This window comes from Phaeoacremonium minimum, assembly GCF_000392275.1.
Source record: "Phaeoacremonium minimum UCRPA7 unplaced genomic scaffold PA7_03_scaffold_20, whole genome shotgun sequence".
Taxonomy (NCBI): domain Eukaryota; kingdom Fungi; phylum Ascomycota; class Sordariomycetes; order Togniniales; family Togniniaceae; genus Phaeoacremonium; species Phaeoacremonium minimum.
The window spans coordinates 81,559-99,345 of NW_006920927.1; the positions used below are offsets into that span (position 1 = coordinate 81,559).

The following is a 17,787-nucleotide window of genomic DNA, read 5'->3' on the forward strand; positions in this document are numbered from 1 at the left end:
CTGTGATGTCCACAGCGGAGCCTTGACTTCCAATATTCAACCTTTCCTCAGGAGCAAAGATTCGTTCGTCAGTCGAACTATAAGGGTCGGAAGTCGGGTGGGAGCCGCGACTCTGATGCGCTGGTATGGCCGGTCCAGCGGATTGATAACCCCCTAGAGATGCGCCATCGAAATGATTACTGTAACCAGTAGTTGGCGCTTCAGGTACTGGACTTGTGGGTGATGTTTGAGTGATTCCAGTTGTTGCTGAGGTTTTGACACTTGACGAATATGACGGGTGACTCTCGCCCCTGTACGTAGTCGAGTTGGAGGAGCTGGTCATTGTGCGCGTACTTGCTGGGTTAGGCAAAAGGCGCTCCGTTCCTGCTGATGGTAGAGATGCAGCAACACTGGAGAAGGAAAAATTTGTTGAGTCTGAAGAAGTGGCTGGACGGTGCACTAGATTGGCAGTGCTGTTGTAAGGATAAGGGGATTCAGGGTCCACATACATACTGCTAGAAGCAGTTGACTTGGATCGAGTTCCCCACGTCTGATATGGCACCATATGTACTGGCTCATTATTGAGCATGGGATACGACTGACAGTTCAAGCTGAAGTCCACGTTGTCGTCAGGGTATGGGCCTGTCCATCCTGCTACGGGGTAGTATGGTTTTCCGTTGTATGGATATGCTTGACCGCCGCGGTACGATGCCAGCACTTCGTTCGATGTCATATTGGGCAAGTCTTGGTAATTGGAAATCGAGGAGTTAATGTGATTGACGGGTCCTCGGTTCGCGAGAGCTCTCGCTGCGTCCAGATTGTAGGTATAGTCCCCGCTATCTCGTAACATCGTTTCCGTAGAGGAGACCTGCAACTTGCTGCATCAGCTTATGATGGTGAATTTGGTCAAATCCGCTTAGTGTCATACCCGTAGGAAAAGACAAGGATCAGCTCCTGCATTCTTGCAGTTTGAACATGGTAATCCATGACCAGGATCCCCACTACATCGTATCTTGCGCTTGCGGCATCGGCTACACTGATGTATCAGAAACAGTCAGCGTTATCGGAGCATTTATGTGATCGCAAAAGTAGTTTGTTGCTGTGGAGGGGTTGAATGTAGCCAGACAATATGGAGAAGTTCTTACAGCAACAGCAATTCGCTTTCTTGGAGGTGTAGAGTCATCAATCTGGGAATCTGACATTGTGATGGCTCGAGTGTCATGAGAGGGGAGTTGGAAGCGGCGTTCAGTATATGTGAAGTAAGGAGGGTATACGCGGCTATATCGTCGGCCGTCAGTCGCAGAGTAGCATGCTTGGGACACCATCATCCATTTCAGTCGATCCTGAGCAAGATTTTGAATCGAGGCGAAACAATTCGGTAAATTGCGTGTCGTAAGAGAGTTGTTGTTGTGCTTCACTACAAAGCCACTCGCCACCTCCTGTTATGTCCGATTGTCTTTCGCGCCGCAGAGAAGAAAAAAAGTTGACAGGTATCCCAGGCAAATCAAGGTTCCCCTAAGCTTGGACTGTTCTAATTGTCGTCGGACTTTAACAAGTTGTTGTCTTGTCAGACCTGCGTGTTTTAGATGTAGAGCTGAAGACTGGCCTCATTCAAAAAAGGAGAGCGCCGTGATCCCACAAGTCCCACCTAAGATGTTGCAAGGGTGGAAGAAGGTTAGCAGAACGTCTTTAAACAGATCATAAGTTCCGTGTGACATAAGGCCTAGGGCTTGAGTTTTGCCCTCTAATGTTTGTGGCCCGATTTGCATGTAAATATACGGCTTCCTATGACATCCTTTACAGAACAAGTTGAGCTTTCCCATTTACCCTGCCGTTTACTACCAGTGCGGATGGATGAAAGTTCACCGCAGATGTCATTTCGGCGGGGTGCCATGGTACCTCTGAAGGGACCTGATTTCTTGAGTTGTGCAGAAGGCGCTACGGCAAGCTGCATGACCTACACATGGCACCGAGTGATGTTCTAGAGTTCCCTAATCCCATAATTCATGTAAGCTGCGGAGGTTACGGCAAACAAATTGCTTGGAACTAATCATACGCTGGGGCACATCCTTGTCGTTGCTCTCTATCCGAGTTCACTGGCTGACGGCCTGATCAATTTTGGTAGGTCAACCCCTTAAGTCAAGGCTACCGAGACCGACTACTCGGGGCGCGGTCCGGGATACTGATCAAACGCCTCGTATCGTATTGACTGAGACTGTCTCTGAAATTATACTTAAAAGTCGTTCTCACACCAGCTTGACTATTGCATTTGTGAATTCATGGGGTCATTCATACGCCAATGTAGTTTACTTGGTCCGGCGATTATTGGATACAACATTTCCAACAAATTTGTCACAGAGATGAAAGTGCAAGGTTTTGGGTGATAGCAGTAATCACAATACCTGACATGCCTCGCCTGGCTCATTGTCTTCTCTGTACCACCCTAATAACTCAGGAAGCGTGACTACATCCTTCCTGCGAAGCACATCCGAAGCTCTAGAGCACAACCTCTGCTCTCAAGCCATAGAACCTGTTCGTTCGAGAGGAGTACATCAGTCAAACAGCTTCTCGGCGGGCAATGAATGTCAAGACGTAGAAGTGAAAATGGTGGAAGCAAACATGAGGTCAGGTAGGTCGTAACCAACCACTACCGTCCTCCTGAAGCAAACGCAATGTGAAACATTGGCACCACAGTGCTCCGAGCCACCTGAGAAACAGTCTCAACAAGTTTGTCTTGGCAAAGACGCGGAGAAGAGAAGGACGTGCTTAGCTTTGGTCTGTGACGCAAGTTTTCGTCTGCAACCTATGAACTGCAATGTTTGACTCTTTTCCCCCACCATTCTTTTCTCTGTGCATACCGGTGTGACACGAGTCTCTAGTGTGTTGACGCAGGGCAAAAATTGAAGGGGCTCAGCTCCTGAGTTGGCACCAGGCTGGGGTCGAGAACCATGAGTTTGGGTTACAACGGGGTGGATGATGGCGTTATGGTCAACGTAGTTGAGCATGATTGTGTTGACATTCGCTGGAATGTTTGGAGGTCTGATCTGTGATCGCTCAGTCAAGGCAGCAGCATTCTTCAGGGTACATCGTTCTGTTCCTATGAATTCAGTAGGCCAAGTCGGATGTCGACTGCCTAGCCGGGCAAACGATACGCTTCGTACCGCTCCTTTTTGTTTGCTTGATGATCTTGCTGCCGCAACTTCTGACATATGAGAAGTGTGTGCCTCACCCGGGCCCTCAATTGAGGATTGACCTGGCTCATCTGACAATCTTGGGGAGCAATCTACTCTTGTAACCGCCCCCACTATTTAGTGTAGTACAAGGCACGCGGTTAGCATTACCACTTTCAGATTGCCAGAAATGGTTCAACGTTCATGAAAAGAGCCTGTTTGCTTGCTCCACAAGTGAGACCGAGAAACAGGCACCTGTGTCGTTGTAGCAATCCATGTAACAGCGTGTTCTGACACCGCAGTTTGCGACTTGTATAGAGATAGTCTCTGGTATTTTTAGCACATGTTTGAGGGTTCCCTCTCAAATTGCAAAAATGTCGTTAGGTAGGGGCTAGCAATCAACGAGCTGAGAATGCTAGGGCTTTTCCCGGAGTGAGTCGTCAGCCACAGAAGTCCATAGTTGGTCAGCGGTCCATTGACATGCATGGGAGAGCCGTACACTATTCTCATCATTTTCTCGACTCGATTCCATCGGGTAATCTACATACTCTAAAAATGAGCGATCGTAGTTTGCAAGAAGGCGCAGGGGGCTATTGCATCCGATTCGTCTTGAACATGAGAGGGTGGCAGCTATTTTGGCCGTGCTGTACTGCAACGGGGCGTCATATCTTGCAGTAGTGATATGACACCGTACTGATTTCAAAGCACAGGGTGTCGGGATTGCAACGCTCTGCCCCTTTTACTCTCTACCGCTCCACATAGTACTTTTGAGGGCATGTGATTTGCCTCATCTCAGGGCATGGCACGGTGCCGTATTTTGGAGGGCACAGGCTCGGACCGGTCAAAAGGTTGATAGATGGGCTCAAAAAGCCGATGCTTTACCTGAAAAGCCTAAGCATGATATGCGGAGGCAATGCAAATGCGGGACATACACACGTCCCTCAATTTGCTCTACTTTTCAACATACGTTTAAGTAGTTTGGTCAAAGAGTAACCAGATGTTCAAAGTGCCGTCCCTTCAGAAAACTCCACATGCTTAACAAAGATATGTCGAAATCCTTGCCGACGTATCCTTTTTCCCTTTTAAAATCGAGCAACTCGTATCGAAAGGTAATACTCATCTGTGGCGTCACAGCATGATATAGACAATAAACTCGGTCAAAAAAGCCCTCTTCATGTTAATTTCCCCACTTCGAGTAAACGAAGAGTGGCAGAGCCAAGTTAGTACACAACAGGCAAGACAGACAGTCTAGACGAACCAGCGGCGGGGAGTGTCAGAAAGACAGTTGCCCTCCTTCTCACGGCTATCGACAGGCTTGTTCCGTGCTCCGCTGTCAGCGTTAACTATCCCCGGTCGAATATGCAGCTTCCCGTTGGTGTAACATTCCCATTCTTCAATGATTGGAACTGGAGGACCTTTCATCTTCAAAACCGATTGGAGCTATGTGTAACACCGCCGTGTTTAGGAGGCTAGATAGCGAGACATGTCCACTGCAACGAAAATGATGATCTCGACGGTCTTAGAACTATCCGCTTAATTGTTGGCTGTCACCTTTCGAAATGTATTGATAGACAGCCCTGATATGTGGCTTGCATAGCGGCTGAGCCCCTGACATGATCGACTCTCGAAAAACACCTTTAGGAAGCGATCATCCAATGATTCCCACTTGTCTTGGCACTTTATGTCATGCGCGGCTTTCCCAAAGCAACACCATAAGGGTATGGCGTCCTGGAATACATCGTAGGCTTCCGTTGGCAGTATTCAGGTGCCGGTGAGGTCGCACAAGGTATGCCCGGATAAGATACTATGGGCTCTGATTGGTGGCTCTTTCGTCCGCCGTCAGAGCAGCATCATGACATCCACCTGACCGTGCCGTATAACTTGATAAACAGTCCTTCGGTCGAAACAGCCGCCGGTAAAGCCTTTCAAAGTGGGTCTGCAGTTTGAGACGCAAGGGTGTCGAATGCCGCAGAGTGCTGAAATGGACAACACCCAGATGTCGAGCGACGCAACCATCCATCAATAGCAACACGTTGAACGGGATGTAGGAACACAGGTTGAGGCCGGCCCGAGTAGTACTAGGAAACCCAACAATTGGAGCCAAGTGATACAACAAGGGTGCGGGGACCTTGCAGGTAACGGCGGAAAGGCAGGTATCTGGACCACGAGGCCAGCAGCCTTCACGTAAGGTAAGTTACTGCGCGTTGTCAACCTAGCGCGTGCATGGTTATTGACATTCGGGCTTTTACAATGCCTATCGATAATTCCGAGGTTGTGTCTTGGACATCGAATAGTATTTGTTATGTCTTATTTCAGAAATATCTCCGGCCAGCAAGAAACATGGAAGGGGGGTCTGTAGTAAGGCTGCAGGCGCATCTTATCCGATGCAATGAAAGATATAACGGGGAACTCGGCAGGGGACTAGGCTGGGCTGACCGAGCTGTACAGCGACGGGCAACGAGCGCTAAGCTTCTTACTATAGATATCAGTAGGTAGCCAATCCTGTCGTAGCTTTATGCCAACATGTCAATTGTTCTTTGGCAGGCAAATTCGTGATATTTACTTAGAATGAAGCCTCAGCCCTCATGCCAAATGACTACCCACTGATTAGCTTTGATATAGAATTGAGACTCAAGCAGTACGTTCATACCCAAGGCGACAGACAGGCTGGGCGTAATCAATCGGCGGCAGACAACTAATTGTGTAAGCTGCTCAATGGCCGACACAGATGGTTAAGATCCATAGGTAGTAGGCGGTGGTGCATCGTCAAAATCCTTCACCATGAGCAAGTGTTGTGCCTTCAATTGTCAAGCAGGACTTGGCTGACAGGGAAGGATTGACTAGGCCCCTGTCAAATGATCTCCAATACACAGCTTAGTTTGTAGCTTGATGGCGGTTGCTGAGGGGACGCAGCCGTTGTGACAACATTCTCAGCGCTCAACTTCCGAGGTTCATCAACATTGACCATACGAATGAACGTAGAACCGTCGCATGCCAACAGGCCAACAGATAGCACGATGTCCGACGGCAATACGCTCAAACAGCTTAGGCTATGTTAACCTCGCTTGATTGTACGCTTTTCTTGAATGGGAACTCCACAATACACCGACAAGAAAACGGTAACTTGTGGCCATGATGATTTATCTTCTGTCGGTATCGTGATAAGCCCTATCCGATCTCCGCGGCCTCTCATAATCCCTGTAGTCTCGATGGTGCTCTTCACGGTCTGAGCGTCTCGAGCCTCGGTAGCGGTTCCTGTTAGGACTTCGGCTTCGACTTCGACGACTATTTCGTTCGAATTTCTCGCTTCGATCATTGCGGCTATCCCAACCACCGTGTCGACGTCGATCTGAGTCGGCATCCCGATCTGGGCCCTCACGTTGCTTTGGTGCTTCTCGCCTTCTATCACGGTCCTGTGCTGCGTGACCCTTCATTTCCTCATCTCCATAGACCATTTCATACGCATCTTCGACATCATCTCTATCATCTTGCACCCTATACTTTCTCCACTTCTCCAAATCCTTGACACCGCCCCAGCCGCCACGGCCCCTTCCAGCCTTCTCCTTCCGTTTCATATTGGTGTCATTCCTCCAAACATCGCTCAGTCTGCTCACACTTTGGCTGAAATCCACATGTATCCGTCGATCGTCAATCAGCACTCCTTGCATCTTGAAGTAGGCGGCCTCGCAAGCAGTCTTGTCTTCAAACTCGATGAATGCATATTGCAGACTGTCTCCCGTCTTCTGATCCCGTATCACCTCGCAGGAGAGGATCTTACCAAACCGGCTGAATATCAACTCCAAATCGGCATCCACGGTCACCGGGTTCAGCTTGCACACAAACAAGACGTTTTCCGGTGGCTTCACTTCAGCAAAGGGCAGATCGCCCATCATCTCCAATGTCAAGGCCTGCGCTCGGGCCTCTCGTTCGCGACGTGTCCTCTCGGCGGCGGCGGCGGCATCTTCGTTTCCTTCATTGTCTAAATTATCAGCCTCGCCCTCAGCAATGCGAATGGTCGCTAACTGGGCCTTAGTTGGCGGGGGAGAGCTGCTCGGCTCGCGCAGTTCTGGAGGATCTGGATAGGGGTCATCGAGCACCACCGTGTGCTTAATTCGCATGTCCACCAGCGGGTAGCCGTTGTCGTCGACTATGGCGTCATTGATCTTCTCCAGAATGTCAAAGCCCTCGACGACTTTTCCAAAGATGGCTGCCTTGCCGTCGAGGTAGTCTGTATTATCCCCCAGCGTGACAATGAACTGTGACCCCGCCAACCTGGTGTCTGGGTCCGAGGGATTTGGCGCGGTAGCCATACTCACCGTGCCACGTTCCAGGTGCTTGAGTTTGGGGTGGAAGAGAGCTGGGAAGGTCTTGTCGGTTTGTTTGGTGGAGAGCAGGCCCCATATTGAAGTACCACCATCGGAGTCGGCCGACAGCGGCCCGAGGGGATCGCCTGTCTGGAAAGAGAAGGATTTCTGGATAGAATGGATTGGCGAGAAGTTGTAGTATTTGATTTTGCACAGTTTAAGGAAGCTGTTGTTAGCCGGTCAGAAAGCTCACAATAATTAGCTTGACGGAGAAGACTTACTTTTCGCACAGCTTGGGTGCGTAGTCGACCAGCAAGTCGACGACGATGTCGCCAGCGGTAGTCTCAAGTAGAACAGACATGGCTCCCTCGGCGCAAGAATCCGGAATCGAGAGCAGAAGCCCAACACAGCGCAACGGGTCGCAAGCACGTGACTGTGATATCCATACGCAGTCTGGTGAGTGTCACAATGGTGTCGGTTGTTAGGGGTGTTTGAATCTCAGAAAAGACCATCACCAAGGGTCACCCATGAGGTAAAGTGATTGACGACAAATCGCGACGCGCCCAGCCTAGCCACAGCCGTCTAGGCAGCAAAATGGACTAATGCGCCACATCAACGCCACACCAACGCTGGCCGCGACTCACTTTTTCGAGATCTTCCAATAGCCACACTGGAACGCAGCAAAAAGAGTACTTGGAGAGACACGATTCTGAAGCTGTGGCATACTCAATTCTCACACATAATTCAAAGATAAGCTTTCTTAAATGGAATTCATGATTCAAGTCTATCCTCGTGGGTGGTATCGTTATGCATACAATGCAATGTTGAAAGAAGCAGGAAAGAAAACGCCAAATGAACGAAACATAATAATTGTTCCGCTCGCTCGCTCGCATGCTACCCAAACGCCCTGGGCGGGCCCCTGCCAGCGCCGTTCTGCCCCTAAATCAGGCACTTTTCCCACCCAAAACAATGTCGGATTATGTACTTGTCCATGCCCAGCTAGACCTGCCGCGCCGAAGATATACAGTTGTGTGTAAGGGTACAATTCGATTACCAGTGGCGTGCTCCGCGTCGAGGCGGACCAGTGTGTTACAGACCTGACGTGACTTTTGCGAGAGGATTCGACAGAAGGAAGGCGAAAACTATGCAAACCGTCTCAGGAAAAGGATCCCAGCCAGTCTCGTATGTCCGTCACGTTCTAGTCGATTGGGCAACTTCTTCGCCGCCTGCCGTGTCGTAGTTCCTTCTCGGTCTCCATGAGCCGGCACTGGACCCAGGTTCTGAAAGCGCGATCCTCGCGCACCAGATTGCAATTCAGTAGCTCGGTCAAAGCCCTTTTGATGCCCTCGTTGACATCACACAGCTTCGCTTCCTCAAGTGCTAGCTCGGCCCGTGTATTCCCATCCATCACAGCATCGATGCCGGTGTCCGCATGCATCCTCGGTGCTGAGTATTGAGGAAGTGATGCCCTTCTCTGGTGGCCAGTGGCATGTGGTGTCGGCGATGTTCGGAAGTGATGTGGCGTCGTGTGAAAGGCATTGGGAAGTGTGAATGTGGCCCGCGTCGGAGTTGTTGCAGGTGACGTTGTCGCTGTAGTGGTGACGGTGTTGCCCGTCTGCAAGGGACGGAGCTGGTCAAGATGCTCCAATAACGACTCATGTTGCTCCTGCAAAAGGAGATATTTCTGCAACACCATGTCTCGGTTGTGATGTGGCACGCTGCTACTGAGGGTTGGCAGAGGGTATATCGCAGCCATTGCGTCTGCCTTCGGTGTAGTTGTTATCGCTGTGTGAGATGCTCTCCTTATTTGATGTGGTGGTAGTTGTACTCTGATGTTGAGTGTATATGAGCGTTGTCGAATCGCTGACGAGCGCATCGGAAGGGCTCTTTTTGCTTCGATCGAGGCAGCTCTCCGGCGGTTGGGTGCGAGAAGCAGCTGTCAAGTCGATGCGAGGGCTGATGTGGTCGACTTGTTCAGCAGGTTCGATCACGAAGAGCGAAGTCTGGTCCTGATGTTTTCTAAGCGACGGCGGTGAAGTTCACAGCTGTAGGTGGGTAATGTACGCAGATCGGTACCGCCTGGTGAAGCTAAGCGCAAGGGGGGTCGTCCTGCTGAAAGTGCGGTGGGATAGAAGCGTAATTGTAGGTAGTATCGGGAACCCGATCGTCTTGCAGATCAAGTGGAAGATCCGGCAACACAACCCGGCGAGGGAGTAAAGACTCTTTGATTTCGCGTATGTATATATGTATGTGTGTAGATGTCAACTTCGATGAAAAGTTGAAGGGAGGGAGTAGTGACTGTGTGTTGTCAGAATGTAGAGGATTAGTAGTAGTATTATTCTTGTTGTCGTGAAGAGAGAGGCAATGGCTTCAGTCGGGCTGACAAGCTAATTAAAAGCCGGAAGTTAAAAGCAGACTGGCTGGCGATGTCGAGATTTCGCGAGTTGTGACGAGATGATCGATAGCCCCAAGCCTCTAGCCTGTCCGCGCTACGACGGACTGGCGCAAGTGTCCTGCTGGGCTGAGACCTTGTCTCTTTAGCGGTGATGGGTGGACCTGGTGGTGGAAGACTGTTCCCGACCCTGGCAAAGGCCTAGATAAGGTACCTAGCTCGCCTAGCTCTTCCTGGCTTGTTAGGTTCGCTGGGTCGGGTAAGGCTCGTGGGCCAGCGAAGGCGACGAGAACAGAAAATCGTCAGATCGAGACGAGTTCCAAGGTGACCCTGAGTCGGCTGGAATTGGTGGCAGATTACGCCTGTCAAGTTCCGGCCGTCCAGTGATAAGTACGCAGTGTAAGTCTCAGCTTCCCAAGGTCTGGCGGCAGACAATAAATTGATTGATTGCTTGCTTGCTTGCTTGATTGGGGATATGATTCGAATGATCAATATTGGGCCTTCGCGCAGGGTACTAACTGATGCGGCAGCAGATTCTGGCTGCAATAGCCATGCACGTGGATAAGGAGCCAGGACGCTGTTCGCGGAATAGACACCCTGTCGGGAGCCTATTACAGGAATCGGGCGCCTGCCGGCGACACTTGATGTGTATTGAAGATCTGACAGACAGCCTTGTCAATGTTGCAGTATGAGGTACTCAGAGCTGGACAAAGCGTGGCGTTCAATGGACGAGATTGCGACCAAGCCGCGTTCAATAATAGTTTCTCGGTCGCTTGTTTGCTGCTTCTGCTTTTCTTTCATCGACCCTGGCGAACCCTTGTCGCTGGCGTGTTGGCAATAACGCCAAGTATTGGATGGTTTGCTGGAAACTGATTAAAAGGCTGGCTGAGGACCTTCTTGGGAGTGCCAGGTCGAAGTCAGACTGCGGCGGGCTGAGGCTGACAAGACACAGATCCCCTGTGAGGCAGTTCCCTAAGGCGGCAATGGCGAGGGATAAGAATAAACTTTCGGGCTTGAAAGGTCTCGATCTGCCTGGTTGTGGGATGTTTACCAATGAAGTAAGACTGGCGTAAGACGAGATGGCTTGGTCGATGCGTAGAGGATCAATGGCCTGAAAATGAGAGAACCAGCGGCCGTTGTTGGGTGGGTATGACTCGTTCCGTTCCAGCGAGATGCACAGTTTACCGCGAACGGGGAATTGCCTGGCTTGCGAAAGTATTCAGCAGCACGCGATCTGTTGCTCGGACAGTCAAGACAAGAGCTGTGCCTGTGGGTGATGCGATATGATACGTGTGCTGAAGTACTGACTGTTTATGGAGGTCGATTGAAAGTCGAGAAGTCAGAGAGCAGAAATCAGGTGTGACTTAAACATGGAAGTTGATTTTGACAACGATAATAGATATGATCATGCTAAACAATATGGCTTGCATGGCATGTGTCAATTAATGATTTTCGTTTCTTTCTCACAATGGCATCGGCAACCTGGTCACCTGGGCATCGCATCATCATCACAATCAAAAAGCACCTTTCTGCTAACCTGACTATCAGACACAAAGACAGAGGGGCAGCTTAGTTCGAGGCTAGTGCACACAAATTACGTTACTGACGAAGGAGGTATTCATGGGTGACGTCGAAAGCCACATATGGCTCCGATTCCCTCTACATGATCCTAGTTTTCAATTTGCTCGGGAGAACGAAAAGTGGCTCGGTCGAACAAAGTACTGTGCCGACTTTCCAGAGGTGCCGTTTCGACCATCACTAATGATGACGGGACGGCGCTGGCCGATCACCGCATCGTCATCAGCACGTACATGTATGTACTGCTCTCCACGTACCTGTCCCGCATCTCCTTGCTTTCTTCGCTACCTCTTAATGCAAGATACTCCCTTCTTGCCAGGGGGTGATGAGTATATATGAGAAAACCTGTCATCCCTTTTCCTTATGTGCACTGGGGCAGAGATCAGTAAGTCTGCCTTACAACAGCGACACGTTCCAACAATTTTGTAATCCTTGCGAAAGCGACATGCGGTTGTTGACATTCGTAGACGCACATTGCCATAAATCTTTCCGGAACGGAGCCTATCAGGATGTACAGGTATAATAGCTTGCTTGTTGCGGGAAGAAAGCCAAGGTCTCTAATATGCCCTTGGCTAGATGACCATATTGACCGTATTTCGAAAGTGGTTATACGAAAATCCCCAGCGGCAGCAAGCGCAGCATTCAGCCGCACACTGTGAGGCATTCCGACGTCTAACTAATCATAGAATGCCCTCCAGAGCATGTCTTCTACACGTGCAGCCCCCCAATGCTGCGGAACGGACATCAAGCTCCGGGAGAATGAGGAGGGTCGCGCTTCGATCGGCAAATGATCGGGGACCCTTACGATGATCGACATTCAACTTACGCAGACCTCATGGCAGGATAGGTGACCAAGGTTGACCTACCTAACTTCCTAACCACCGAGGAACAGTGCTTTGTGTTGTACCTGCAGAATCGAAGCTGCCCCGAGGACGATCAAACAGATCGTCCCAAGTGTCGGAGCACTGCGTAGACGCCCAGAGGGGCTGATTGTTCTATCAGGGAGTACGATAAGCAGCCACAACCGTCGCCAAAGGTCAGGGTCCGGTCGGGTGACCTTCCGCAACCCTGATCTTTGACTTAGCCATTGGCGATCAGTGAGGTCACTTTACTGCGTAGCGCAATACATCAACCGACCTACCCTTACACGTGCCTTGCAACTTGTCGTTCGTTAAGTTGATTTCCCATTTGACCGTCTCGAACATTCTATCGGAAGTGACATTCCCAATTGTTCACCTTGGCAGGTCCTATTTGGTCCTACAGCATCCTTTACGTTTCAGCATCGTTGCAATTCACCCTATCTTCAATGCAAGACGTTTCTCTTAGAGTTGACAATTTGGTAGCACTCTCAGGCGCCATGTCCCCAGGTTCCTAGGATCGGCTGATGTCAGGACAGCCAAAGCACTTGAGAGCCCCGCATTATGACATCTCCCTTAGTAGAAGCTTACAACTAGCAACCACCCAGAGCACCTTTACGTATTGTTCTCCTCCCATAAGTTCTCGGTTAGTTCATTTGAAGTTTGTATCAGGACCATTTGTCCGGATGTCTGTCAGGTGGCACATACCTTTGTTTGTCTTAGCCACGTCGTCATACTGTCTGCATTCCCAATAGCAGACTCGTAGAGATCATGTCAGTTCCTGTGGGTTCTATGAAGCCCAGGTCTGGAAGATAAGTATTAGGTAACGATTTTTCGACAGTCGCAAACACACGCTTGTTGGGATACATCATTAAGTGAGCCATTGTCATATTGGGTTGTGTAGGACAGCGACCATTCAGTATACTACAGTACAAGGACCGTCCGCGTGGGGAGATGCTTGCGTCAAACCCCTACAATTCCCCGCATTCACGAAGCATTGTTATTCGGAAAGGCCAGGCCTCCCCACATGCAATTCTCCAGGAATGACTCGGGTGGCTTGCAGCATTGCCACGCCATACCGAAACATACGATAACGGAACCAGACCACGTTGGCCATCGCGAATTCCCGGCAATGTACTCTTTCCGATGTGTGTGGTGTCGGCTGAAGTAGTTGTCAATCATTTCATTGTAGCAGAGCAGCGCGATGGTGCGAAGCCAATTCCGCGAAGTCTCAGGCATAAAGGTTTCTGCATACAACACGCCACAATTGAACTATTTTTAGGAATTCTACTTGTGCAAGCAAAACCAAGGCATCTTATTGTTGATCATTATAAACATTTCCTGAATTCAGTATACAAGGTCTTACGATTCTCAGTTTCATCAGCAGACGACGGGATTTAGACGGAAGTTTGTGACGGACAAGATCAAACTACTTCGGAATGTTATGATTCAGTAAACCACCATTAAGGTTTCGAGCGATTCTAATTTAGTGCAACCCGCTTCATTATCTGGCGTGCTTGAGACCCTCTCAGACACAATATAGTATGCGTGGACATCAGTCCGGCTCAACTATGCTGCGCGGATCTCTGCATATTTGGACAGTTTTGGTTTTGTAAGATCGGTTTAGAGCACACCTCTGATAGCTATCCACTATGACCTGGACGTCGCCACTGGCCCGTCTTTTCGCTCTAAATGGAGGAACAATACTGACATAGGGCACTGAAAAGGACAATGGTGGAGAATTACGAGCACACCGAGGTTATACAAACCAAGAGTTTTCCATCCTACATCAGATGTCTCCGGATTACAGGGTAAGGTCCTCGTCCCATATTCATCTCAGCTTTAGGAACCAAAGTAGCAAGTATAGGGACTCACAGTTAAAATACTAAGAATTGGAGGGCATATCTCAAGTCAAATATCTAACAGACATGCCGTCGACAATTGCACGAACGGAGAAAACATAGATGGTCTTTTTACCCTTTTGGGACGACTCAAGAAACAAGACGTCAATAGGCATCTCACCCTTAACTTCAAAAGACACAGCTAGACATGCGGGTTTTATAGCCACGTAGAGATACTCGTTCTCGGATCTAAGCCATCGTCGAAAACTCAAACGAAGATATTGATAAAATGTTCTTGTACAATCGTTATCTTGAGGCTCAGTGTGTGTAAATTGGGCCGGCTTCTTTACAAGCTCATTCAAGTGGGCATGCGTAGCACCAAGAAACTGTATGCTTCCGGATCGTGTTTCATGGTAGCACACGTTGAATGAGTTTGGTTCAGTACGAGTAAGTCATGATGAAAACAAATACGGCGCCCCTCGCACCGGCGAGTTCATTGAATTTCGCAAACCCTTCATTCATCCTTATTGTCAAAGCCTCATTGGCGATACAGAGGTTTTAGTGTCGTCTTCTAGGATGGTTGACGAGTCTTAATGCTGTGTCGCGCTGAGCGGTGCTCCTTGTCATATGATTATAGCTGTAGCCCCGGAGATTCGGTGCTTGTCTATTGCGAAACCCGTGGGCCTGGAAACTATTGACGCATAGCTATCAATAGAAGCGGGGTTGAGGTGCTTCCAAAGGGTTTTGCGATTTAGTTTGCATTGGCGAGCCTTGAAGAGGGATAGGTTATCTTCCCCTCTCAGGCACCTCTTCATCTTCACCGACACCGCTTGTTGCATTAGGCATCAGTTCGGTCAGTGCCGATCATCTGTGAATTGTTGAATGTGGTGCCTGGCCGGCAGCGGCACCTTATCATTTAGAATTCTGTCGGTGTTAGTAAGATATCCATAGATAAGACGATGCATCACTGGTAAAGATAATGGTCTTCTGTAAGCACGAGCTGGATATCGGAAGCAAGTTGGCGACAGCTATTCAAAAGCGGCTGGGTATCCTTGACATTGACAAAGTCTACAATTTCCAGTTGAGAGTTGAGCGTTTTAAATAGACAAAGTTGTAGGCCAGTAGCTTCATCTGTCAGTCCACACCAGTCATCCCCGTCATTATATGCTTCTTAGAAGATGGGTCAATTCCAAGGTCCTTCATTTTGGAAAAGAGTATTGGCTGTGTCTCTATGCCTTGTGAAATCGACATTTTCCGCTCCAATTCTCAAACGCTCGGCATGCGTGAAAAGTGGCGTAACGCCGACTGGTGATGTTTCCTTCACGCTCGGTGACATCTCATATTTGGCCAATGTTCGATATCCAAAAGCTACCTTGAAGGTCGGCTGTAAAAAGGTCACTGTTGCAGCCGATGATTTAACACCTTTCACAGTGGTCTCAATCAATGAGACTCTTGTCACTGGCGGCTTATTAGAAGACATTATCACGAGCTACACGACCGGCGATGATGTTTTCACGGAGGCTTTTCTAGAAGGCATTTACATCGCTTTTGATGGGTCCGCTGAAGCCACTATTGATCCTTCTGCGATCACTTATCTTGAGTCGCTTGCTCCAGGATATGTCCTACTAGATTCGGCATTCGCTGCGTCCATGGCAAAAGCAGTATCCGACGTTACGATCACCCTCGTGCCCTCCAGTGCAATGCCTATTCCATCTGGACCTTATGCAGCAACAATCAGTACAAGCTCTATCAAATTTAATATGGTGTATCGCCTATATACGGATTCATACAGGGATTTTCTCTACGGTACTTATTCTTATGACGACGGTGAAGATACATTCAGCTCTCTCGATCTCTTCTACACGCGCAACTGGTTCCCTCTGATCCCTGTTCCTTCCCGAATCTACTCTTGGTCCGATCCCAGGCCTCTGGCCGGAGCGCGTGTTGCCATCAAGGACTTATTTGACATGAAAGGGCTGGTGACCTCGGGTGGAAGTCAGGCTTGGGCTACGGTTAACTCAATAGCGAATTCCACAGCTCCTTCGATCCAGCGCATCGTAGACCAGGGAGGTATTCTAGTTGGAAAGTACAAACTCGCCCAATTTGCTAGTGGAGCAAATCCGTGGGACTGGCAGGATGAGCACTACCCGTGGAGCCCGAGAGGAGATGGCTTCCTCACATGCGCTGCATCCTCTTCTGGAGGCGGGTGTTCCGTTGCGGCCTACGAATGGTTAGATTACGCTATAGGATCGGACACTGGGTCGTCAATGAGACGACCAGGGGCTGTTTCTGGTACCTACGCCAATCGTCCCAGTCAAGGCATGATCACTCTGGAGCAAGTCTTGCCTCTCGGTGCTGCGACTGACACAGCGGGAGTATTCGCTCGAAATGTTCACGATTGGGTTCACTTCGCAAAGAATTGGTACTCTCCAGAATTACATCAAGATTCATCTATCACGGGCTTGACCCCTCTTGTTGTGCCGGACACCAAACTATTCCCTAAGCGTGTCCTGTATTTGACGGACTATCTACCTCTTGCTAACCCTGCTGCTGAGACAATTCTACGAGGATTTCTCGCTAACCTGACAAGCGTTTTTGATATGACATTGGAACAAGTCAGCTTCGGATCCCTGGTCAACGGCTCAAATCCCAGCATTAGCCAATTGAGCAGCTCTACCAGTACCATCGCGCGCTGGACACAATATAAAGAGGTGGGAAAGCCATTGGTAGATGCTTGGGCAGCTCTCTACGATGGCCGTTATCCACCCGTTGATTCAGGACACCGAAGCTGGGCCAATGTGAACACGACACTGTATTCGCAGGCAGCTTATGATGCCGCGATCGTCACTAAACGTGCTGGTGTTGACTGGTTCGAGCAGAACATTCTGTTCAGCACCGCGCAGTCGTGCTCCGAAAGTATTATGATATGGGATATTGGAACTGGAGGATTGCCCAGCTTTCGTGAAGAGGACTTGGTCACCAATAACACGGCCGCAGCATTTCTAGCAACAGTTCCGGCTCGCGCCGTTGTAAGCGGTGCTACTATATGTCCTATTTTCGGCTGCGTTGATAGTGAGCAACTTATTTCAAGTTCTTTTTCTGTCTTTCTCGATTTCAAGACACGGTCTTGTCTCAAGGTTGATGCTCATCAGACATTCTCAGTGCAGTCTATTTTGTTCTCCTATTGTTGTAACGTGATAATTACTGACCTCAAACGTTTGTAGTGACGATTCCCATTGGACAGGTCACGTATCAGTCCAATGTCACCTACCATATTGAATATATGCCTGTCACGGTGAGTGTCATTGCTAAGAGGGGATGCGATTATATGCTTTGGAACATGTGGGAGAAGATGGCAGACCTGGGTATGCTCCAAACAGTGAAAACCGGAAGGACGGCATTCTAAGAATCGATCGAACTGAGCGTGATTAATCACGTAGTAAGTCTACATAGCTTAGCAGGATTTTGAAATCATCTAGTAATTCAATTGTTCTCGAACTTGGAACGTGACGAATAGTCGATTGCAAGTGCTTGACCTTTTTCAATTTTTCAGGCAAGACTCTTTACACCAGAAATTTCTTTTTGCAGCTTCAAAGAACTACCGAACCCGATGTCAAGATCCAAATGTGGAAGGTACAATTATTCATATCTTGCCGAGCATCAATC

The 17,787-nt window shown here is 49.2% G+C and overlaps 1 protein-coding gene across 1 annotated transcript; it reads right to left on the bottom strand.

The window, feature by feature from the left end:
* Window positions 1-6,023: 6,023 nt before the first annotated feature.
* On the bottom strand, window positions 6,024-7,814 carry UCRPA7_264 (putative peptidyl-prolyl cis-trans isomerase cyp6 protein; the record flags this gene model as incomplete). The annotated part of the gene is made up of 4 exons (XM_007912861.1): window positions 6,024-6,048; window positions 6,612-7,405; window positions 7,466-7,679; window positions 7,735-7,814. 4 exons carry the CDS (start codon window positions 7,812-7,814, stop codon window positions 6,024-6,026), a joined length of 1,113 nt encoding a protein of 370 aa, XP_007911052.1.
* Between the last annotated feature and the right edge of the window lie 9,973 nt (window positions 7,815-17,787).